This window comes from Mustela erminea, chromosome 6 (genome assembly GCF_009829155.1).
Source record: "Mustela erminea isolate mMusErm1 chromosome 6, mMusErm1.Pri, whole genome shotgun sequence".
NCBI classification, from domain to species: Eukaryota; Metazoa; Chordata; class Mammalia; order Carnivora; family Mustelidae; genus Mustela; species Mustela erminea.
In genome coordinates, this window is record NC_045619.1 from 47,771,058 (window position 1) to 47,795,046 (window position 23,989).

Below are 23,989 nucleotides of genomic sequence, written 5' to 3' on the forward strand. Positions count from 1 at the left end.
AACCCTTCCTCTCATAGAGGTTACGATCTAATGGGAGACAAGACCAATTAGGAAAATACACTATAATAAAGAAAAAACAAAACAGAGTGAAAGGAGCAGAAAGTAGTATTTTGCATAGAATGATGAGGAAAGAGAACTCTGTCAACAGAGGCCTGAATGAAGTGAAAGAGAGCCATGTGGATATTTGGGGGTAAAACCAACCAAGAATAAGAAACTATTGGTATAAAAATCCTACGTAGGAATATCTGAAGAACAGCAGAGATAAATGTGGCTGAAACAGCATAAAGAAGGCAAAGAATGGTGTAGGATCTAAGGTCAGACATGTGAACAGATCACACAGTGCCTTTCTAGGGCACAGTTAAGATTCTGTCTTTTACTCTATGAGAGGGGACCATTAGAAGAAGATCTGAGCAGACAAATATTGATGTCACTTTTTTCCAGTGTTTACATTGTGCAGTAACATAAGCTGCAGGGGATTTAGGGTGAAAGCAAGAACATCAGGCTATTACAAAAGTTCAGTAAGAGATAATAGTGGGTCAGGACCAGGTAATAGAAGTGAAGTTAGTAAGAAGTGCTTGGATACCCCATATATTTACAAAATATTCTTTTTTTTTTTTTTTTTACAAAATATTCTTAATGTAAACTGATACTCTGAACATAAAGCAGACTAAGGCATATTCCTTATTATTTTGCATCTAGCAATTTATCTTAAAAAAATCCAAAATCTGCACCTAAAAGTTTGTATATAGTGATGCCTCTGTAGTATTATTTATAGTAAGCCTGAAAACCCAAATAACCAAAAATAAGAATGGTAAAATAAATTACTGTAGCACACAAGGTATGATGGAAAGAATTAAGACATTAGTGATGAAGTGAATTTATGGATAAATATGTTTTACTCATGTTATGAAACATGTGAATTATAATCCTGTTCCTTTAATTTTTTTTGCACTAAATATACGCTATGAGCACTAGGGAAAAACCTGCAAGTATATTCACTAAAATCTTAAGAGTGATCATGTATGGATGGTGACCTTGTGGCTTTTTATTTTCCTTACTCTGGATACCTATATTTTACAATGCTGCTCTAATGATCCTATCTCATTTATATAATTTAACAGTTAAATTAAACAAAGCATTCATTTTACATTATTCTCCAGGTGCCCATCTTTCCCCATCCCTTAATCACAGGATAATGCTTCTTCAAACTGTCTTTTCAATAATCATTTCAACCACAAATGGAGAAAACTCAAACTCAGGAAAATTAAATACATCTAATCTAATCTGTCCACACTTCCAACTGCACTAGTTTTATTAAGTTAGAACACAGGGTAAATGAAATTAAGTGAATGAAGGAAATCTCTGCCCAAGATCCTTTTGCCAATGTGGATAATAAAGCACGCACACAGTTAGCATTAAGAATAATTACTCCCAAAATTATGATCACTAGGTACTAACTTATTAGGGGAAACAATGAAATTAAAATTCTTACCCCTTTGACTGGCCATTTGCCCGGTTTTCAAAGAATTTTATCTCCAAAATATCATTTACTCCCAAAGAGTGCACTGCTTCAGTTAAGTCTTCATCAGTTGTCCACTGCAAGATATTTCCCCCTCATTAACCATCAAAACATAGCCAAGATTTGTATTGTTTAAACTTGTTTTTAGAGTAAACTCAGAACAAACAAGACAGTTAATGTTCAGTGCAAATCTAAGCAGAGTCACTGTCAGTTAATCTTTAATTTTTAAATGGTATAAAAGCACTTGAGGACCTAACTTCATCCCCTGATAAACGTTTCAGAAATCAGAAGGTATATATCCTTGGAGGTAAGATTTATTTCAAAAAAAGGTTTTTTTTTTTTTTTTTTACTCTTAAAGACTTTCTGGTCTCTCCAAACTTTAAACTCCTATGATATTAAGTTTTTAATAAAACCAATCTCACTTATCACTTCTTCCCTTAAAGGAAATTATTTCAGAAAATAAATTCTGCCTTATATTTGAGTGTAAGACTAAAAAACAACACTAACATGTACTGAGTACCTATCATGTATACTTTATATCAAATATTTAACTCTTAAAACAATCCTGTAAGTCCTATCACTATTCCCCTTTCACACATGGTTCAGTGGAGAAATTTAAAGCTTGTCCAAGATCACAAAAATAATAGATGCACAATCTAAGATTCAGCCTTCTTTAGCAATCACACTCCTGATACTGATACTACTGATACTCTTTCCAATATTATAAAACTGCTCAGACTGAGTGGTTGGAGACTAATTTTTTAAAAAATGTGAACATTTTAAAATTCTACCAAGGAAAGAAGGTTGACAGATTTTGATTTCTAGACAACTTTTAAACTTTCAAATGTATGTACTAAATGCTCGAAGCAGAGATATAAAGATTCCATATGGCTGTTTCAATGATTTTAAGATTTAATGCTAATAAAATCATAAATATACACTGAATGCCCAGTTAATGAAATTCCCAATCAATAATCTCATAAAAAACCCAAATTAAAATATAAAGTATATAGCAGTGTTTCCATAAATGAGATTTCAAATTTAAAAGCAGAAATAAAATTCAGTAAGTTTGTAATACAAATTAGATAAAGAAAACTTCTTTTAAAAAGGATTTTACTTTTTTAAGCAATATCCACAAATTATGAGGCTCCAACTCACAACCCTGAGACCAAGAGTTGCACACTCTTCTGACTGACCCAGCCAGGAGCCTAATGAAAAATTTTAAAACCCCAGATCAAACTGTTGGTCCTAGAGTTCTGAATCCTGGTTCCAGACTTTACGTGAGTATTTTTCTTTGTAAAACTAGGATAACAGAAGTGTAGAAGTAGTAAAATATAAAGAATATCTGATTTAAACTCAAAATAACTGAATTATATTTAACTGGAATGTCTACCAAAACAAGCTGAATGACCACAAAATTCAAAACTAGATTTGGAATTTATAATGTTTAAATATAATTGAATTTCTCTCTTCATTGCATAAACAAGCATACAGAACATCAAATCTTCAAATTTTTATTTTATAAAACTGGAATAAATTAACTATTTGAACAGTTCAAAACCAACTACCAATAATTTAATTCATATGTTAAATTTACTTACCCATGTTAGGTTTCCAATATACAATGCAATTCTCTTTCCAGTATATGTATAGACAACATTTGGTGCTGCTCCTTTACCCACATCATCACCAACAGTTGGTGGGAGAGTATCCATGTAATCACGGTCTTCTGGGGCATCTCCATTATTTGCAGATGGAGAGATGACATCATCATACAAATCTATCTGATCATGCCCACCATATTCAGCCTCCTGAGACACAGAAATAATGCTCTAAATTATACAACAGTCAGACTACCACTAAACAGACTGGAATACAAATTCATTCAACTATTTTGTTTTAAAAATCTGGTAGAAGATAAAGCCCCAAAGATCTCAGTAAAAATCTTCTCTTTACTTCACGCCATAGATGTATTCTTGAATGATACCTATATAAAGTGAGTTTCTGTACAATAAATCCTATTTTTCCACTTACATATATTATAATATGGAAAATAACATTCCTCAGGGATAAGAATGATATGGAGACAAAATAGGTAGTGATGTAAAACTTTCCTTGTTGTACAATACTCTTAGAGTAGAAGTAACAATACATGAATGCAAAGAGATGGGCTTTAAAAAAACGACACAAAAATATCACGAACAAAAGTCAGAGCCATTATAAATCTTTAATATTTAACTGCAGACAAATACAACTATTATTTTCTATGGTATTCAGTATCTTGTTTCCCAACTCTGTGCAAGATACTAGTTTTAGAAAAAAGCACAGTGAGCTAAGCCAAAGGAAGAGATGAAGAAATGTGGGTACATAAATTATTCCAAATGTCATTACAAATGAACAAGGAAAAGAGAAACAGTAAATAAAATATGCATAAAACTATCCAAATTAGTATCCAGCAATAGTTTCATTATTCTCAGTCAACAAAGAGTTAATGCTTACCTGAACGCTTAGATCTCTAGTCAATTTAGCAAGAGATATCTAGTCAATTAGCAAGAGAAAGATGATATGAACAAGGATCTAGTAAAGCTCTGCCACTGAGTATCACCAGCAGAATAAATACAATGCCAGTGGATGCCATTTACATGCCTGAATGGTAAGCAAGCAAAAAAGGAAAGCAAACAAGAAACAGAAATGTACACAGGAGAAAAATGAAAAAGAAGGATTCTACCATAAATAATTACAAGAAAAATGAAATACAGACGTTGGCAGAACACTCAACACCATTTAAACTGCCCTTTGTAAGGGCCACAGGCTTGACTAGCCAGAATCAGAAGAAAAAATTACTTTTATCTTCCTTCCCTTCCATCACTAAGTATCTAAATCAATGTGAACGATTTCATTTTTCTTATGAGGTAGAAAATTTGAGATAATAAAAGAAGAGAACTACAATTAAAAAACAACAAACTTGAGAGCCCAGATACTGGGTTATATCCTCTCATTAATATAATTTATTAAGGAGGAACTGCTATATAAATGGCACATAAGGAGGAGCTAAAAGTTCTAATAGTTTTAAGAAGTATTAGGTGGTAGACAAATGACCCAAAGGAAAGCATTTGTAACAGGACTATAAACAGATCAACAAAATGTTGTTATTATAGGCCCCAAGAGAACATAGCTTTGCTTTGTTATCCAGAAGAGCAGTAAAGATTTTTTTAAAAGTGGAAAAAACCTAAAAGGGGAAATAACAATTATACACATAGCTAAAGGAATCTGAAATTTACAAAGTCATCTTCAGGTAATCTTCTGCATAACTGAGTCAGCCAATTTACTAATTACATAACAGCATCTTTACATAACATTTTGTTATGAGGTAGAATGTCTGTAAGACTTATCTAATAAGGAATCCAAGATCTCTAGGTTAAGTCACAGAACAAAGCCATCTTTAGCAATGGGCAAAAACTAAGACCACAAATAACTAAATTATGCCTTGATTTTATTTTGTTTGTACAGCAATATCAAAATAATCTTTTATAACTGAATTTTTGTTAAACAAAGTAACATGCTCAAATTGCAGTGACAGTAAAAATTAGGAAAAAGGAGTTTAAGTTTTGTTATGAAGTTTCAGTGTAGCTGAAGCTTCAGGCAGCGTAGTTGAAGCAGTGGTTCCATACACTTAAGACACTAAAAAAGATTCCCACAAGGGGCAGTGGGCATTTTAAACTCTTGCAATCCAGTTCTGTACACCAAGTGGAATTATTATTATTATTCAAAGGGAGTTGTGTTTCCATCCTCCTCAGTAGAGACTACAATCACAATATATGGTCTGAGGGAGAGTAAAAAAGAATGCAAGGATTATTTAAATTTATATTTTCATGAAACAGGTTTAACACATCATTTGATTTTTCATTAGTTCTAATCTAGGAAAATGTTTACATAAGTAGACAATAATTTACAAGCATAATCGCAGCTACACTAACCTGGTGAATCACAATCACTTACTATTTTTGTCCGTCCACGAATTCCTATGTTGACACCAACCAATTTTCCACATTGATATGATTCTACCAATATTTAGGATCAGCCATTTTGTCTGGTAGTTGGACTGCTTCCAAATGGTTGAAGTATGATGCTAATTGAGACCAGGGTCCTGGGGTTTGATATCCATGTGGACTAGTTAGCTTCGCTCTGTTCCAAGGCCACAGCCTGTACTTCTAGCCCCAACGGTATGCATTTGGACGTGGTGAAAAAATATTAATGAATCTGAATACATTTGCTGCCATTACTAAAAATGCAATTCAAAGCACATACTCTTGAGGTATCAGTAATCTTCTTTTTCAGCTTCAGCGTATCACATCTATCCTCCATATTAAAAAAAGATACAGAACACATCTACTTTCTGTTCTTATTTTTAAAAGGGGAAAAACACATATTCTGAAATTATGCAAAATGTGTATCACAGGTCATATACAAAGAAGGTGAGCTCTGAACATGTACTGAACAAAAAGGAAATAGCTTCTACTGTGTCAGAGAGAAATGGTCAACAGTGTCAAGTTCTACTATGGAAAGAATCTTCTCAATTATCATCTTTAGGAACTTTTAATGGCATTCAAAAACAAACAAAAACCAACACTGCCCCTCTATTTTAGATGCCAAATGCTGCTCAGTCTAACTATCTGCTTTTCATAATAACTTATCTATTGATAGAGCTGCACATCACATGTAACTTCCAATAAAATAATAGTTCTCAGGGTTCGTTAAAAAAAAAAAAAACAGTAATATTTCTCCTTCCCTACATTCTAAATCGCTACAATCATTCTAATCGCACGGCATCCTTTTAAGATTTTACACTTCAAGATTATGTTCTACATGATATACAAGTAGCTATTGCCACATTAGAAAAAACAGTTTAAAACAACATGGATAGTAAAATAACCAAAATTCCATCAGCTCCCTTCTATAGGCAATGTTTCTTCTTCCCTCCAAGCACTTGTTTTTAGGCATATTTTCCTTAATCACTTCCCACAAAATTTTAGTATCACAGATGTCCTGTATATACATACATTCTGTATAGAACCACTGGGCTGACCATGGAAAAACCATACAAAACTCTTCAGTCTCCCTGACAAGCCCAACATAGCTTTTGGTGATCCTAAATTTTAATAATAGCATCCCTGCATTACACAAAGAGTACCAGTAATGGTACAGCAAGGGCCACTTGTTTTAAAGCCTCTCTACTTAAAAGAGAAGGAGGAGAAGGAGGAAGAGGAGAAGAAAAAAGAGAAAGGAACGTATAAGCCATTTCCATTTGGAGAAATATAAAGGGGGTACGTTTACATTTTGCATTTACATTTACAAAATGTATTCTATACCAAGGAAGAAAAATACCAGCATGCAATATCCAGTAGAAGATCATCTAATTCATATTTACCTTTAGAGAAAATACATCATTTTCTGATTTTTATCTACTTGTGTTCTGAGTACATTTGAAAATTAGTTTGCAATCCCTGTAAAAAGGTCAACTAATGGTAAAGAAGCCAACCTGGTACTAAAAATATGCCACATGAACCACAAATGGTGGACAATTCACAGGCAGTTGAATAAACTACACTCATAAACTGTAAAACTGAATGGGAAGAGCTCTACTCCCCTAAATATTCCTACCTAAGTTTCTGAGTCAATCTCATTCTCAACCTTACAGCCTTATCTCAGAGGATTTTCTATTAAATATAAATTTACTAAAAATAAGGTTTTCACGGACATTTGCCCAAGAAACTTATTTTCCAAAGTCGGCTAGACAACTGGCTAGAGTAGATACATAAATGATTAAATATAAAATATACTGACTCACGAAATAAAGGCACGCTTACGAGGATGGCTAGGTCCTTAATTCTGAAGGAATTTTTTCCCAGCAACACCTATATACATTTTCATTTTAAAACTCAGTGGTCAAAGTACTAAGCACTGTTACCAGTGACCTACCACTAGACAGATCAGTAACTAAATTCGATAGTAAGAGCTTTTCATCTCCAAACATGCAAAACACACACTTAAATGTATACAGTGTAAACTTTCCTCAGGTTCCTAGTATTTTTTACTTTCCCCATCAATAAAAATTCTACAAGGATACAAAGGAGTTTTATAATACGTGACCTGTCAGAGTGTTTTAGTTATGTAGATGTATCTCACCCCCCAACTACAACGCATTTTAAGAGTAGAGACTATCTGAATTTTGTAAACCTCTTTGTTGGCATATAATAATAGATAATCAAGAAATGTATTTTGAACAACTGAGTTTGAAAATTTTTTATTTGGTCTTGGTTAAAATTAAAGTCTGTATTTGTTAAATAGTAGGGATGCCAACTACCACGTGAGAGTACAAATCCCAGCTCAAGCTGTACTGAGACATACTACAGAGGCTGAAACAGAACAGTTTTCTTCTCAACTCCAAATTCAAGTAATGTAGAGGTTTGGAAGTAGTTCAAATTTTCCTTCCACTGGAGTAACTAACTGTTCTCAATTTGGTTATATCCAAAGACCTTTACTTTAAGAATTAAAGAGCACCCATAAAGAATAGCCAAGTCCCTTGTGCCTTCTCTCTTTCTCCAACTTTATTCTTCATTCTAAATCCATCTGGTGAAGAAAGGAACCCTACAGTTTCACTAAATTTATTCTCACCCCATTTCCCAATTCTCTTCTCCTGAGAGAGCTGACTGTCTCATACTTTCTGATGTAAGTTTAATCTGTCCTTAACCAAAATACACACCAGGTGCGGGGGGGGGGGGGGGGGGGGGGGGGGGGGAAGCTTCATAAAGTACCAACTAAAATGGAAAATACAGACTATAGAGAATTTCAAAGTGCACAAATGCAATTAAATCTGCAGCTCACAGTGAAGAACAAGGATTTTTTTTATGAAGGTTTACAGCAGTTTAGAAGCCAAAATAAGTCAAGATTGGTTATAATTAGTAAAACACTTAACCCAACTACGGTAAGAGTCATAGTTTACTATAGCAACCAGTAGAAATAAGGTCACCAGCTCACAATAAAGTGAAAATTAGATCAGTAATTCTGTAGTTGCTTCTAATTCTGATCAATTTTCAGAAAAATATTTCAGTAACAGTAACATTTTTATAAAGAGGATGGACCTTGAAAACGACCAACTATCTTTTTGTGGACTTATTTTGTACAGGAATTACCACAGCAAGCAGATTATAAAAGCCAATGATATGCAAAATAATAACAAAAACAAAGCCTCTATTTAATCCCATTAATCTTTTCAAAAGTATAGAGATTTTACTGGAAAAATTATACAATATGTATAATATTGTTAATATACAATATGTATAATATTGTTAACAAAACGCTGTTAAGTTTACATCAACAGAGAGCTACATTTTTAAGAGAACCCTATAAAATAGTTCCTTATCTGGGCCACAAAATTTTAATCTCTTCTTACCTCCTGCTCAGTCAGCACTAGTTACTGCACAAGGATAAACAAGTATCACTCCTTCCAGCTATATGTATTAAAGAAATGGCCATCCCAAATTAAGTATGGGAAAGCCTTAAAAAACCTCTTTCATGAAGAGGTCCTGAAGAAAGCTCCAACTCTAAAACTGCACCCAAATTCTTCTTTTATCATGGGGGAAAGGGCAAAGCAAATGTATTTTCTTGTAAGAAAACCTGATGAAGATAGTCTTGAACATTCTCTTTTGGATGGAATGTTATACCCATTTGATAAATAAAAAGACATTTCCTAGAGGTCTCTGTCTACTGATCTTAAAAGCATTACAATCTGATTGCAGTGCCCAAGATCATTTTCTGATTTGCCATTGACACAACTCAGGCTTCACCGATCCAAAATATAAACACAATAAAAAGAATGAAAAATTTAAAACTTAGCATTTGATTACAATATCCAGTCTTTTACAGAGTAGGAACAATTTACAGCTAACTGAAAAATATTTTTCTTTTTCAAAATACTTAAACCAGAAAAGCACAAAGTCATTCCGGAAAATAAGAACTGTTAAGGATTTCTAGCTTTCTCTCTTTTTTAAGAAAATCTTTGAGGCCTTGGGGCACCTGGGTGGCTCAGTGGGTTAAGCCTCTGCCTTCGGCTCAGGTCGTGATCTCAGGGTCCAGGGATCGAGCCCCGCACGGGGCTCTCTGCCCAGCGGGGAGCCTGCTTCCTCCTCTCTCACTCTGCCTGCCTCTCTGCCTACTTGTGATCTCTCTCAGTCAAATAAATAAAATCTTTAAAAAAAGAAAAATCTTGAGCCTCTAGTCAGAAATAAAGTCCTGAATGTTGTGGGTGGAAAAAAAGAAAAACACATTAACCACTAAATTTATATCAAGCTTCTCTTACGGACCTGGACTATAAAAAAATAAAGCATTTAGGTGCGCTACAGTTAGGCACAATTTAATTTTTAAAAATGTGTTACTACATAAAGGCAGTAAAGATAGGAACAGCAGGCTTAGCGCTTACACGTCACTACTCTAGTAACGAACGAGATCTTTTGCAAGGATGTCCAACATCAGACATCACAGCTCCGCGGCTAGTTCTTCTGTGGCTTGTGAGATACCGGAAAAACCTACCATTCTCACTTTCTCCAACCTTCCAAAACCTAAATTAGCAGATCCCTCGGAAGGCATTTTACATTCGCTTCCGAAAGTCAGGTCTTAATTACAACCCTTTAAACTATACTAAAAGAATTTCGGGTCAACGTTCTTTTATTTAAATCACCCCTCTTATCTCTTGGTGAGCTACCCCCACCCCCCATCCAACCAACACGCTTCCAAGTCTTCCTGCGGCTCAGGCCATCTACCTTCACAGGTATTTTCATCACAAAAGCCAAGAACAACTGGGCCTCAAAAGCACTGCAAGACCTCGACCACAGGGGCAAGGCCCGCGCACCGACTTTTAAGCACGAACGCTGGTGCAAAAGTCAAAGGACTTGTTGCAAACGTGCCCACACCGAAGCCTCCTTCAGAAAGTGTGAGGAGAGGACGAAGAAGACGCCACGCCGAAACCTGTCGCAAACGCGAGCAGGAGCCCAGGAAACTGGGCGCGCGGGATACAAAGGGCCATGAATGCGGCCTTCCATGAGGCGACCGTGCGCGGCCGGGGAGACAAAATGGAGCGACGAGAGGAATCGGAGCCCGAGCTGCAGGGCCGGGGGAGAGGCGGCGGCCGGCGCGCGCCCCGCAGGGCTTCCTGCTTGGCCCGGCAGCGGGGGAGGGGGCGCGGCGGCGGCGGCGGCGGCGGCCCGTTCTCCCCCGCCGCGCACACGCGACCCCACCGCCCGGGCCTAGCGCGGCGGGAAGCGCCCGCCGGCCGCCGCCAACAATGGGGAGGGTGGCGGCGGCGAGGGAGGGGCCGGCGGCGGCTGCACGGCGGCCCGCGTCCGCGCTCCGGGCCCCGCGGCGGGCCGCATCACCCGCGGCCCGCGAAACGACGCGGTAGAACGAGGGGCGAGGGGGGCGCCGCTCCGGGGTCGGACGGCGCGGCCCACAGGCGGCAAGGGCGCACGGTCTGCAGCGGCGCCGGCTCGCAGCCTGCGGCGGGCCCCGGGTCAGCGTCCGGACCGCAGCGCCGCCCGCTTCGGCGGCGTGGGCACGGGCCCTCACGTACCTGGTTGAACTCTTCGCCCACATCCGCGTAAATGTCTATGTGGTCCACACCGTCCGCCATCTTCTCTCGGCCGAGGCCGCCGCCGCCTCCTGCAGGTCTGCCCGCCGCGGCAGCAGCAGCGGATCTAGCGGCGGGGGCGGGGCGCTCTGCGTCACTTCCGAGGCCCGAGGGACGAGGCGGGGGTGGCCGGGGGCGGCGGTCTTCTCTGCAGCCCGGCCGCTCGGCGGGCGCGGAGAAAAAGCCTGCGTCTCTGCTGGCGGAGGCGGCTTCTTTTGTGTGTGTAGGTTAGGCCTGGGGTTTGGGGGGCACATCCCAGCTCTTTCCAGAGACGGTGTTTTCACGTTGCCTCTGGCACACTCAAACGTTTTGTACTATTTTCATTTCTCAGTTTTTCTCACGGTTCTCACAGCCAAGGCTTCTAGAGAGATGGAAGTTTTATGTCCGTGATTACAGACGGAGTGTAACCCAGCATTCTGTGAGCGCCTTGAGAGCGAAAACAATGTTCTTCTCCCCGCATCCTCAGAGACCCACCGTTTCATCTGCCTAGTAAACGCTGGATTCCCGTGGCTTGTTATCTTAGGCAATTTGCAAGCTACTTAGGTTATTTGCATGCCATTTATGTTTGCTTCTCTACCTCCCGTCACCTTCTCCTTTCATCTCCTCTTTCCCCGTCCGTTGCCCTTCAGTTTTACCCCCTTAGATCGCAGCTGGTTTTTCTCTGAATACTTCAAACGCCTCCAACTTGAATGCAGCCATCCTAGAGCCCACCCGGCACGATAGAGGCATCTTGAGGCAAGGGGCTTCTCTCTTAGAACCATCGAATGTCTGAGCGAGAAGGGACCTGGAAAAGGCGTCATTAGCTCCAAACATGTATTTTTCAAATGAGGGAACTGAGGCCAAATAGAAGGTGAGTGATTTAACCGGGATCACGTGATCAATTGAGACCGCTTTCTGCCACCAATATTTTATTCAAAGATGTCTCTCCGGTTAGAAACCTCACTCCTTCTCTATTTCTTTTTCACCCATTTGAAAAACCACCAAATTAGAGTGTTGGCTAAGATGCAGAAATCGCTCACACAATGATAAGCCAAAGAAGATCCACCTGTACTTGGTATGTTGGAAGAAGCTTCGTTGGAGTCTTACAGACCAGTGTGGTGATGTGGATACCAATTACTAGTCCGTCAGTTTACCAGCTGGATGGCCTCAGTCGAGTTACCTAACCTCTCTCTCATGTTCAATTTCAGAATCTTCAGACTTGTAATAAAATGTACATCACCAAGCTTGAAGGTTCGTGGTAGTTTAAATGAGGTAATATGCAAAATGCCCCCATCCTCTTCTACTTCTTGGAAATACTGATTCTCTTTTTTCCCATGGGGCTTTTATAGAAGACAAAAGCGACTCATGATAAGGAGCGAGACCCATTTTTAGATTGGCGTGGGCACCATAGGCCCATGTTAGATGTCTATATCCCAATCCCCAGAACCTCTGACTTTATTATTTTACATTGGAAAAGGGGCTTCACAGGTATGATTAAATTAAGGAGTTTGGCTTATCCTTCATCTCCTGATAGATCCAAAGTAATCATAAGGGTCCTTGTAAGTGAAAAAGGAAGGCAGGAAAGGGGAGATTTGATGTAGGGGCAGTTTATGTTCTTTTTAGTACACTTAAAAATCATTCCAGGGTTCTGACTTTTACCATTGCCTACGAAAAATCAGCGGTCGGTGTGACGGTTTCTTTGGAGGTCATTGGGGGTCCCCCCACCCACCCCGGCTCTGGCTGATTTTAAGACTTTTTTCTCTTAGACTTTGGCTTCCTGCTCTTTTACTATGTATGTTTGGAAGTGTATTTCCTTTTATTTATGATGCTTGGGACTCACCCAACCTCTTGAATATGTTGATTGATGCCTTTCATGAGTTCTGGAAAATACTCACCCTTTACCTCTTCAGATATTGCTTCTGCCCCACTCTTCTCTCCTTCTAAAACTTCAGCAAATGTATGTTAAATCTATACTACCCACTATTTCTCTTACCTTCTCTTTTTTATCTCTTCATGCTTCATTTTTAATAGCTTTTTTTCTGATATATTTTCTAATCAAAATATATTTCTAATCAAAATATATTTGACTAATTCTCAAATAGAAATTAAAATAAATAAAAAATAATTGGATTGCCTGGCTGGCTCAGTCAGTAGAGCATGCGACTCTTGATCTCTGGGTCATGAGTTCAAGCCCCACGTAGGGTATAAACCTTGTGTTAAAAAAAAAAAAAAATTGAAACAAAAAAATAGATTACTAATTCTCTCTCCCATGATGTCAAACATCTATTTAGCTATTAATTTTGGTTTTGGGGTGGGGTTTTTTGGTTATTTTAAGCTTTAGAATCTCCATCTGATTCTTTTTAAAATCTGTTACATTCATTTTTTTTTGAAGATTTTATTTATTAATTTGACAGACAGAGATCACAAGTAGGCAGAGAAGCAGGCAGAGAGAGAAGGAGAAGCAGGCTCCCTGCTGAGCAGAGAGCCCGATGCGGGGCTCGATCCCAGGACCCTGGGATCATGACCTGAGCCAAAGGCAGAGGCTTTAACCCACTGAGCCACCCAGGCGCCCCTGTTACATTCATTTTTATAGCATTCTATCAAAACAGTGAGTCCTGGCTTTCATCTCTTTGAGTGCAGTACTCATTGTTGGTATACAATCTGGGTCTCTGCTAATTCCAATATCTGGAGTCCTACTGAGTGTATTGTTGGTTCTTTGTTTTAGGTATTTGTTGTGATTTTTTTGTTTTGTTTTGTTTTGTTTGGAAAGAGAGAGAGGCGAGGGGCAGGCATAGGGGAAAGAGAGACGATCTTCAGCAGGCTCTTGCCCAGCCCAACACGGGGCTCAATCTCACAACCCAGAGATCTCACAACCTGAGCCAAAATCAAGAGTTGGACGCTTTACCCAACTGAGCCACTGAGGCAACCCTATTTGTTGTGTTCCTTATGCTGTTTCTCACTCACGTTGTTTTATTACCTATCACTGTGTGCAGGACATCATAATTGAAATACTTGAAGAAATAATATGAGTCCTAGGATAATTTTTTTTTTCCATAGAGGATTTTCATTATTTTCTGCAAGGCATCTGCAGATACTAATGAGTATTAGTATCTCATGGATCACCCTGGATTAGGGTAACCTCTCAGCCATCTCTTTTGAATCTGAAATGCAAAAGCACTCTGAATGTATAGGCCTATCCTTTCTACATCTTGACCAGGTAATTCCTCACTCCCTGGCTGGCTTTTTGATGATTTTAAAATGTTATAGTGGTGTCTGGGTGGCTCAGTTCCTTAACCATCTGACTCTTGATTTCAGCTCAGGGTCATGAGATTGAGCCCTGTGTTGGGCTGGGTATGGAGCCTGCTTAAAATTCTTTCACCCTCTGCCTCTCCCACCCCTTCGCTTGTTCTCTCTCTCTCTCTCCCTCCCCAGCTCTCTCTCTGAGGAAGAATAACAATAAAAAATAAAATGTTGTTACAGGGTACCTGCTTACTTAGCAATGTTCAAGAAATGAAATATTGTAGTTTACAAAAGAAAATGCATAATAATAATAACAAAAAGTAAAAACTCTCCACTTATTCATCAGTGCTTCTACATATCACCCTCTTTGTTAGACATCTTATAAGTCATTAATGTACATAGATGAAAGATTAGAGATTTGGGTTTTTATCCTGACTTTACAACTGACCAGCTAGGTAGCCTTAGGCAAGTCCTTTACTTCATGAAGTTCCCCCTCAGTTTTGAAATTCTATTATTCAAATCTACACAGAATTCAAAGTCCACAGTGCCTTGAGAGCAACTTGACAATGGTATTACCAGAAAGGTAGTGGGTTGAAACAACAGAAATTCATTATCTTATAGTTCTGGAGATCAGAAGTCCAGAATGGATCTCACTGGGCCAAAATCAGGATGTCGGCAGGTCTGCATTCCTTCTGGAAGCTTTAGAGGTAAGTACAGTTGTTTGCCTTTTCCATCTTCTAGAGGCTGCCCACATTCTTTGTCTGTGACCCTGTCCTTTCCACAATTACATCATTCCAACAATATAAACAATATAAAATCAAAATATTTAAGAAGAGTAACAAAGAGGTTGGGAGGAGGTAAATAATGTTCTAAGGTCTTCTGTACATGTCCTTCTCTATACAGAAGAACTTTCTCTCCTTTTCCATGCACATGTCTATGCAACAGTGGCAACCTCAGCTCCAGAGTTCAAACAAGCACCATTCAGGAAAATGGCTATATGTTTTGAGTTTCAATCACAAAATCTAAAGAGACAGCAACTAATTAGCTCAATTTTTATAGGAGTATACTTTTAGTCCAATCAAGTTAGTCTAAGGAGATGGAGTCATAGAGTAAAAACACAGCTTACAAAATCTACTCTGTGAGTTAGGAAAGAGTGGACAGTTGTCAGTAAAAGACAATTGCTCTGAACTAAGCAGATACCCCAAGTCTTGTCCAACACATTCCACCTATTGGATGACAACACATAGAAAAAGACCTGATGGCTGGAGAAGGCAAATCCAAATCCATAAATATTTGACACATATATCACTGTGACTTACTTCAAGTCAGTCGATGGCATAATCTCCATTGAAATACGATTTTGGTTTTAACATACTATAGGTCATAGTTTAGCTCTATGCTCCTCAAATTTATATTTTTAAAATTTTAAAAAATATATTTATTCATTTATTTGAGAGGCAGCGCATGAGTGAAAAGGGCAGAGTGAGAGGGAGAGAAAATCTCAAGCAGACTGTGCTGAGTGTGGAGCCAGATACAGGGCTTGATCCCATGACCCTGAGATCACCACCTGAGTTGAAACGAAGAGTTGGACCCAACCAACTTCACTACATAGGTGCCCCTGCTCCCCAAACTTTAAAAAATACCCTTAACATTTTAAACATGCATCCATAGTATATGTAAATGTAAATATCACTTTGTAAAGCATTTTATATTAACATTTTTATACCATAAACACCCATACAAATATATAATTTTGAAGGATGAAATAAACAAGGTTTTTAAAAAGATTTTATTTATTTATTTATTTAATAGAGAGAGAGTGAGCATGAGCGGGGGAGGGGCAGAGGGAGATCTCAAGCAGACTCTGTGTTGAGCATGAAGCCTGATGTGGAGCTTGATCTCACAACCCTGAGGTCATGTCTTGAGTTGAAATCAAGAGTCAGTTGCTTAACTAACTGAGCCACCCAGGCACTCCAATAAATAAGATTTTTTAAATGCATAACTGTTATAATGGCCTCATATTATCATTAGTGGATATAAATCCATATTTCAAATAGCCTTGAAATTTTTGGTCCTGCTCTTGTCAAATCTCATTACATCATTCTTGTTTTCATCTCCTTATGGGACTGACAGGAATTCATATCTGAATTAAGTGTTGGCTCTGACACTTTCTTGTCTTTCACGTGTACTTTCATTACTAGTATTAGTTATGAACCATGGTTTCTTAGAATTTTTAAAACACTTGGGCATTTTGTAGTGGTCAACTTAGTTAAAGCGAGAAAATAAAAATCACTAAGTCTATGTAACTGGGCTCTCATAAGCTGCCATGTATCATAATACACAGCAAGCACAGTGTACTGAATACCTGTGTAAAGGAATCCCTTTAGAATCCTCTGTGTTGGGGAGAGAGTCCCCGTCTTTCCTCAGGACTACCTCCAACAGGAGCAATTACATGGGAAGTAAAAAATGTTAATGATTCAAAATCCCTTGCTTTCATGGGCCCCTTCCATAATTTGTCTAAAACCACTATTCCTTTCCACGCCACTTTCCTCTCTGTCATACATACTCCCCTTTGTTTTAGATAGGGGTTGGAGCGGCAACAGCCATATTTTTGCATCTGAGTGGAAGTTGAATGAGGGATTACATTTAATTTGGATTTAATGGAAAATATTTGTGTATAAGTTATTGTTAACCATCCTGACACAGGAATGCTTTCCAGAAATATTTTTATTCCCACTTTGCAACTCATCCAGCTTCTGTGATAGGAAAATGCAAAGCCAGAGGTCATATGGTGATCTGAGTGTGTCCAACCATGCTAGGCAATAGAAGTATGTGGGTACTGGAGGAGAAACAAGGTTTGAAATGTGAGGAATTAGATACTGTTCTTTCGAAACTTAGTCTGTAAAGAAACATGCAAAATTGCAAGTGAAAAATTGGGTTCTCATTAATGCTTTGTCAAAATGGAACTCTCTACCAGCCGGAATATACTACATAATGAGGCATATAAAATTATCGACTTGCTATATATTCTTTTTTTAAAGATTTTGTTATTTATTCAAGAGAGAGTGAAAGAGCATGGTAGAGAGAGAGAAAAAGAACATAAGCAGGGGGAGGGGCAAAGGAAGAAGCAGACTCCCTGCTGAGCGGGGCATCTGATATGGGACTCAATCTCAGGACCCTGGAATTATGACCTAAACAGAAGGCAGACACTTAACTAATTAAGCCACCCGGGTGTCCCTCAACTTGCTACATATTCTTTTAAAGAGAAAATCACATGAAATTGAAATTCCTTTGTTTCTTTTCTTCTTCTAAATAACAATTTGCTTTTATACGTTATTTTGTGTTCATAATTTTTTGTTATTTTTCTTTAAGAAAGTTCCCAAAATATGGATATATCAACCCCCAGGAAACCTATTTTTATGCCTGCCACATACCTTAATAACATGAAGTCATTTGACATGAATTGAGTGGGGACACTATTCCTATATTGAATATTAGTTACTCTTAACTTTTCTGTTTTTTAAATAAAATATATAGGGGCTCCTGGGTGGCTCAGTCAGTTAAGTGGCTGCCTTTGGTTCAGGTCATGATCCCATGGTCCTGGGATGGAGCCCCACATTGGGCTCCCTGCTCAGCGGAGAGCCTGCTTCTCCCTTTCCTTCTGCTTGCTGCTCTGCCTACTTGTGCTCTCTATCTCTGTATCAAATAAATAAAACCTTTAAAAAATAAATAATTTTAAAAAATATAAAAATATATACTCTGCTATCTCTCCATATCCCAATGAATACATATGCACTCTCCAGAAATAATTACTTAAACCAATGGGTTTAAACCAAATAATTAGTTAAACCAATTTGCTATGGCTAAATAAGAAAGACTTATTGCAATGCCAAAGAAATGGGGCATTACACCCTTGATTGCAGCTCTTTGAATCAGTCAGTTCCACATTTTTTTGTTTGTTAAGTAGGCTCCATGCACATGGGGCTTGAACTCACAACCCTGAGATCAAGAGTTGCATGCTCTGTGACTGAGCCAGCCAGGTGCCCCCAGTTCCACATTTCAAACAGTGCACTTCCTGTTACCAAATTCTTTTCAACGGTACCGTATAAAAGTACAGGTTTTATAAGTCATAAATTGTATAACATTGGCATATCATTGGCATTGTGTATATGGTATTCACCCTGTTGTATCATTTGGATTGCATTTGGCTGCAAGTAAAAGAAACAAAACTCAAATTGACTTAAACAATAAGGATATGCTTTGTGAGAATATCAGTGAACTCAGAAAATTGACTCAAGCCTTGAGAACCCCTTTTGGAAAATAAGCAGAAGCCAAAGGAGGCAAAATAAGTCAGGATCATGCTGCAGAGATAAACTACTTAGGAAGCTACTGCTGGCATTGTTGCCGCTAGACCTTTGCCGTCACATTACTGAACTCCACCATTAATGGTTGCTCAGCTCATTGCTAGATGCCACATCTTTGACTAAGCGCAGTCACCTCGTACCAACTCGAAGCGTTGCTCTTTTTTTATACATTCCCTTGAGATTCAAAGTCCAGAGCTGCAACATTAAATTTATAGCCTATGGTCAGGACATCTGGGTGGCTCAGTTGGTTAAGCATCTGCTTTCAGCTCAGGTCATGATCCCATGGTCCTGGGATCAAGCCCCACATCAGGCTCCCTGCTTAGCGGGGTATCTACTTTGCTCTCTGCCCTTCCCCCTGGTCATGCGTGTGCTTTCTCTCTCTCTGTCAAATGAAAAAATAAAATCTTAAAAAAAATTATAGCACAGGGTCATGCACACACTTCCAGGGTGATTAGCTACTGGCCAAAAAAAAAAAGTTCATCTCAATTATGTACAGACAAAATACTGCATAGAAACATGTTCAAATGTTAATATCATTTTTGAATGATATTAATGATATGATATTAATATTTGAACTCATAATAAGATTATGAGTATTTTAATTTCTCATATATACATTTCTCTGTTTTTAATATTGCTATAGCATGTATTTATTAACTTTATTATCACAACAGAATTTCAACTTTATTTTTAAAAATAGGAAAGCATAGAGATGCCTGGCTCACTCAGTCAGTAGAACATGTGACTGTTGATCTTGGGGTTGTGAGTTCAAGTCCCACATTGGCATAGAGCTTACTCAAAAAAAAAACCAGAATAGTAGGGGCGTCTGATGACTCAGTTGGTTGAGGGTCCAACTCTTGATCTCTGCTCAAGTCTCAATCTCAGGTTGTAAGTTCAGGCCCCATGTTGGGCTCCAATAGTAATAAATTAAATGTTTAAAAAATAGAAAGCCTAAAATTAAGATTTTTTTAATGCAGTTTAGCCATACTTTGGACTCAGGATGGAACTTGATATTTAGAAACCTGTGATAATAATGAGTCACACACCTGACTGAAAAATAAAAACATTCGAAGGCTAAGCTGTAGTTTGCCATGAACTATTTTTCAGCACTTGTGTGAATTGTGTTTAAAAAACAGACATTTCTCATCATGGTTTTAAGGTGTATTGTTTGATACAAGTGATCTTTTTCTGTGCTATGTAAAATGCATTTATCTTTGTGTTTTGAATGATTCATTCTGGAAATTACTGAAGATGAAATATAAAATCCATGTGAAGAGCTGGACTTCAGCAAAATACAATAACATTAATATGTGTGAAAGCATTTTTCAATATCAAAAACTGCTTTTTTTTTTTTAAAGTAGGCTCTATGCCCAGCGTGAAACCCTACCTGGGCTTGAACTCAGGACCCTGAGATCAAGACCTGAGTGAGATCAAGAGCCAGATTCTTAGCCACCTGAGCCACCCACGCAACCTCAAAAACTGCTTTTTATGGAGCTAATGGGACTCAAAATTAGTAATCTTAACCCTTTTTCCCAACAACTTACACAGCAACTAAATAAATGTATCGATGATGACAGAATTTATTATTCTCCTATCCAACAAATATTTTTACTGCAACTGCTGCATGGGTGCTACTGTAGTAAATAGGAATGAGTAAGACAAATGTTAATAAGAATTCATTATCATGTAGTGAGAGGTGGCATGGTAAGGTGTAGTGTGACAGATCTTGGTTTGAAACCCAGCTCTGTCATTTGAGACTCAACTGTGCCATTCTGGGCAAGAGTTACTGAACTTCAATGGGACCTGTTGAAAAAAATAGAGATGATAGTATTTTCCTCAAATGGAGGAATGGAAAGAAGCCAACAATTATTGAGCACATAGTATTATGTGCCAGCCCCTGAGATACATGCTTTATAAGCATCAACTCAAATTAGAAAGTATATATACAGTATGAGAGATGGGGGAGCTGATAATCCTTAGAAGTACAGATACTACTACATTGGAATCTCTGGGAATATGTGTCAGTCAGAACCTGGCAGGGAAGAGATGGTACACTCAATGGGGAAATGGAATATGTAATAGAGTAACCATTTATGGGGGTTTAGACAGGGTTAAGAGCAAATAACAGAAGATGATGAAGCACTGTAGGGCAAGTCTGAGGGGTAAAAGGAAAAACCAATTACTAAAACTCAGAGAGAGAAAGAGAGAGAGAGAGAGATTGAGAGAGATTTGTAGCTGTTGGAGAAGACTGCCTGAATCAGCTGTAGCCTTCATACATACAGTGGAGAGATCTTGGAAAATAAATTCTAATGTTACATCTCCCTTGACCTTAGATCTCTTGGTGGGGCCTACCACTGGTTCAGCTCAACTGGAAGTCAGAGGGGAGGAGGTACCATTGTTATGGCCAATAAAGGTCACCCACTAGAGCAGAGAGCAGGGTGGAAAGGGTGGTAAATAGATCTGGAGAAGCAAAGAGAATACCCAGCACAGAAAGTATAGAAATGAGCGAATGCTGCCTCCCGTAGATGTTCACCTGTGGTATCAAAAAGCTGTCATCCGGGATGCCTGGGTGGCTCAGTTGGTTAAGCAGCTGCCTTCGGCTCAGGTCATGATCCCAGCGTCCTGGGATCGAGTCCCGCATCGGGCTCCTTGCTCCGCAGGGAGCCTGCTTCTTTCTCCTTCTCCCTCTGAGTCTGCCTTCCACTCTGTCTGCCTGTGCTCGCTCTCGCTCGCTCTCTCTCTCTGACAAATAAATAAATAAAATCTTAAAAAAATAAAAATAAAAATAAAAATAAAAAAAAAGCTGTCATCCACCTTTTTGGAGAGCAGGGACTTTGGAGAAGGCTTCTTTCTAAGCCAGGCTTACTTCAGAACCAGCCTTGTTCTAAATTCTAAGCTCAAAAGAGATAAGATTTAAAATGTATTAGTCAACTCTGGTTATGCTTTCCACATGGCCAATTGAGTGATTAAATTTGTGTTCAATAGTGAGCATTACCAGTTTTTAAAAATGTCTTCTCCTCACTCAAAGTCAAGAAGAAATGTTTCATCTCATGCATTAAGTAAGCTATTATTAAGGAGCTTGGGTTCTGACTGGCAGGCTGTTGTATCCCCAGCTCGTCTCATTATCATAGACTCCTAAAATGAAGCTAATTCTGCCACTCACTCCTTTTTCTGTACCCTGTCTCCCTTCATCAAGAAACAACCCCAACGACATGGATCCAGGAACAGAAATACTGGGGGTGAAGTTACAAACTGTCTCTACACTAGGCTCCAACAATGTTAAGATTGGCCTTGGAGGAAGCAGGTTTGAAGAAAAAGAACACAGGTGATGACGATGGTAGTAGTGATACTAATGATGACAAACCCTTATATCATACCTTCTATACTCTGAATTCCTTGAGGTCAAGGAACACATTTTCCTCATCTTTATATTCCCATAGCATCTGGAAGAATGCCTTAGTTGAATAAGGTATTTAATGAATATTGGCTGAATTGAATTGTTAAAAAAAGAGTCAATGAATTTCAGAACTAAGAAGGACCCATGAATCCAAGTCTCTCCCTCCCAGCCTTTTTTTCTATTTCTGCTTGTCTGTCTGTCTGTCTGTCTTGCTTGCTTGCTTGCTTCCTTCCGCCCCACAGAAGGAGAAACCTAATGCTAAACAGGTTGGTGGTAAAACAATGCTGGTCCCACCACACAAATCTTTGAATAAACAAGTGAAATAAACTGGAATTGAGATATAAGTGTTTACTAGGTAGTGTTGAAACAAAAATGAAAGGGAAAAAAATACAAATTGTTGAAAAAAATTGTTGAAAGCCTACAAATTGTTGAAAAGCCTAGGTTCATTCAATCTCAGACTTGTTGAATTTTCCTTTAAATATTTCTTTTCTTAAAAAGATTTTATTTATTTATTTATTTATTTAGAAGCACAAGCGGGGCAAGAGCAAAGGGAGAGGGAAAGAGAGAAACTTAAGCAGATTCTGAGCTGAGCATGAGCCAACAGCGGACTTGATTTCATAACCCTGAGATCACGACCAGAGCTGAAATCAAGAGCCATACTGACTGAGTTACCCAGGCTCTGCTTCTTTTCAATATTTCTCAAATATCTTCTATTCTGCTATTATTATCCTTATGCAAATTTTCATCACTTCCAATATCCAGTATAGTTAATTTAATCCAATGTGCTAATTTTACAATGGAGGAAAGTGATTTGCTCCAGGTCATGGTATAAGGGATGCATTTTCTTCCCCCTTTAAGATCTGTATTCAAGTTTTGCCTAAAGTAAGACTAGAATCCTGATCTATTGGCAAACACTTTGTTGCCTTAGTTTTCCTAACTTCCTTTGCAGCAAGGATAGGATCATGACTTGGTTCTGACCAATGCAACTTAGTTGAAATTTCCACAGTAGAATATGGGAAAACTTTTGCTTTCTTAATAAACGGGTTAGCTATAATCTTTCTCCCCCTCTCCTTTTTACTGTTTTGAATGTAAACTTGATACCTAATGGAGTTAGGGCTATTGTATTGCCACTGTGAATCAATAAACGTGGGCAAAAGCCAGTGTGATAAAGCTGTAATGCTGGAAATAGCCTGTGCTAAGATTCTGTTCTGGAGTATGAGAGAACTATTAAAGAGTCACCTGGGTGGCTCAGTCAGTTAAGCATTGGCCTTTGGCTCAGGTCATGATCCTGGAGTCCCAGGATCAAGCTCTGAATCAGACTTCTGCTCAGTGGGGAGTCTGCTTCACCCTTTGCCGCTCACCCTGCTCCTGCTCTCTCCCACAGGCTCTCTCGCTCAATAAATAAATAAAATCTTTTAAAAAGAACTATTGGATAACTTCAGACACTGTCAGAAAAAAATATATTGGATTGTTATATATGCTAGATATGTTATTTAAAAAATTAAAGTTGGCCTCCCAAATCAGAGAAACATGATCTATAGCCTTCACATCAGGAACCAGAAAGGTGGTGGGGAGATGGAAATTTTTTGCTCATCTAACAGGAGCCAGGAATGGAGAAAAGAAAGAAAAACAGAAGTATAGATAGAAAACACAATACAAGATAGTAGTTTATGTCCAAATACAACAGGACACAAACAATGTATGTTAAAAAACCTCATCAATTAAAAGACCTAGATTATCAGAATCAAAATGATTTTGACATCACATAGGAGACACACCTATACAAAGACTCACAGGTTAAAAATCAA

General features: G+C 38.4%; 1 protein-coding gene and 1 long non-coding RNA gene across 6 annotated transcripts in view; one reads left to right on the plus strand and one right to left on the minus strand.

Moving 5' to 3' along the window:
• The window catches only part of CPSF6 (cleavage and polyadenylation specific factor 6), a 34,424-nt gene extending 23,143 nt beyond the window's left edge, over positions 1 to 11,281 (minus strand). For 2 of the 5 annotated variants that reach the window (XM_032347069.1, XM_032347070.1), the window contains exons 1-3: positions 11,145 to 11,281; positions 3,121 to 3,330; positions 1,493 to 1,596 (exon numbers count right to left, since the gene is read on the minus strand). In XM_032347069.1, coding sequence (XP_032202960.1) covers positions 1,493 to 1,596; positions 3,121 to 3,330; positions 11,145 to 11,204 — 374 coding nt within the window. In that variant the 5' untranslated portion in view covers positions 11,205 to 11,281. The remainder of the gene's footprint in view (positions 1 to 1,492; positions 1,597 to 3,120; positions 3,331 to 11,144) is intronic. The other 3 variants (XM_032347073.1, XM_032347072.1, XM_032347071.1) reach the window with 2 other exon arrangements.
• A 55-nt stretch (positions 11,282 to 11,336) lies between these two features.
• Positions 11,337 to 22,562, plus strand: LOC116593172. The gene is made up of 4 exons (XR_004286788.1): positions 11,337 to 12,051; positions 12,191 to 12,452; positions 15,042 to 15,127; positions 21,981 to 22,562. It is a non-coding gene; the product is annotated as an uncharacterized LOC116593172 (long non-coding RNA).
• The last annotated feature ends 1,427 nt before the right edge of the window (positions 22,563 to 23,989 follow it).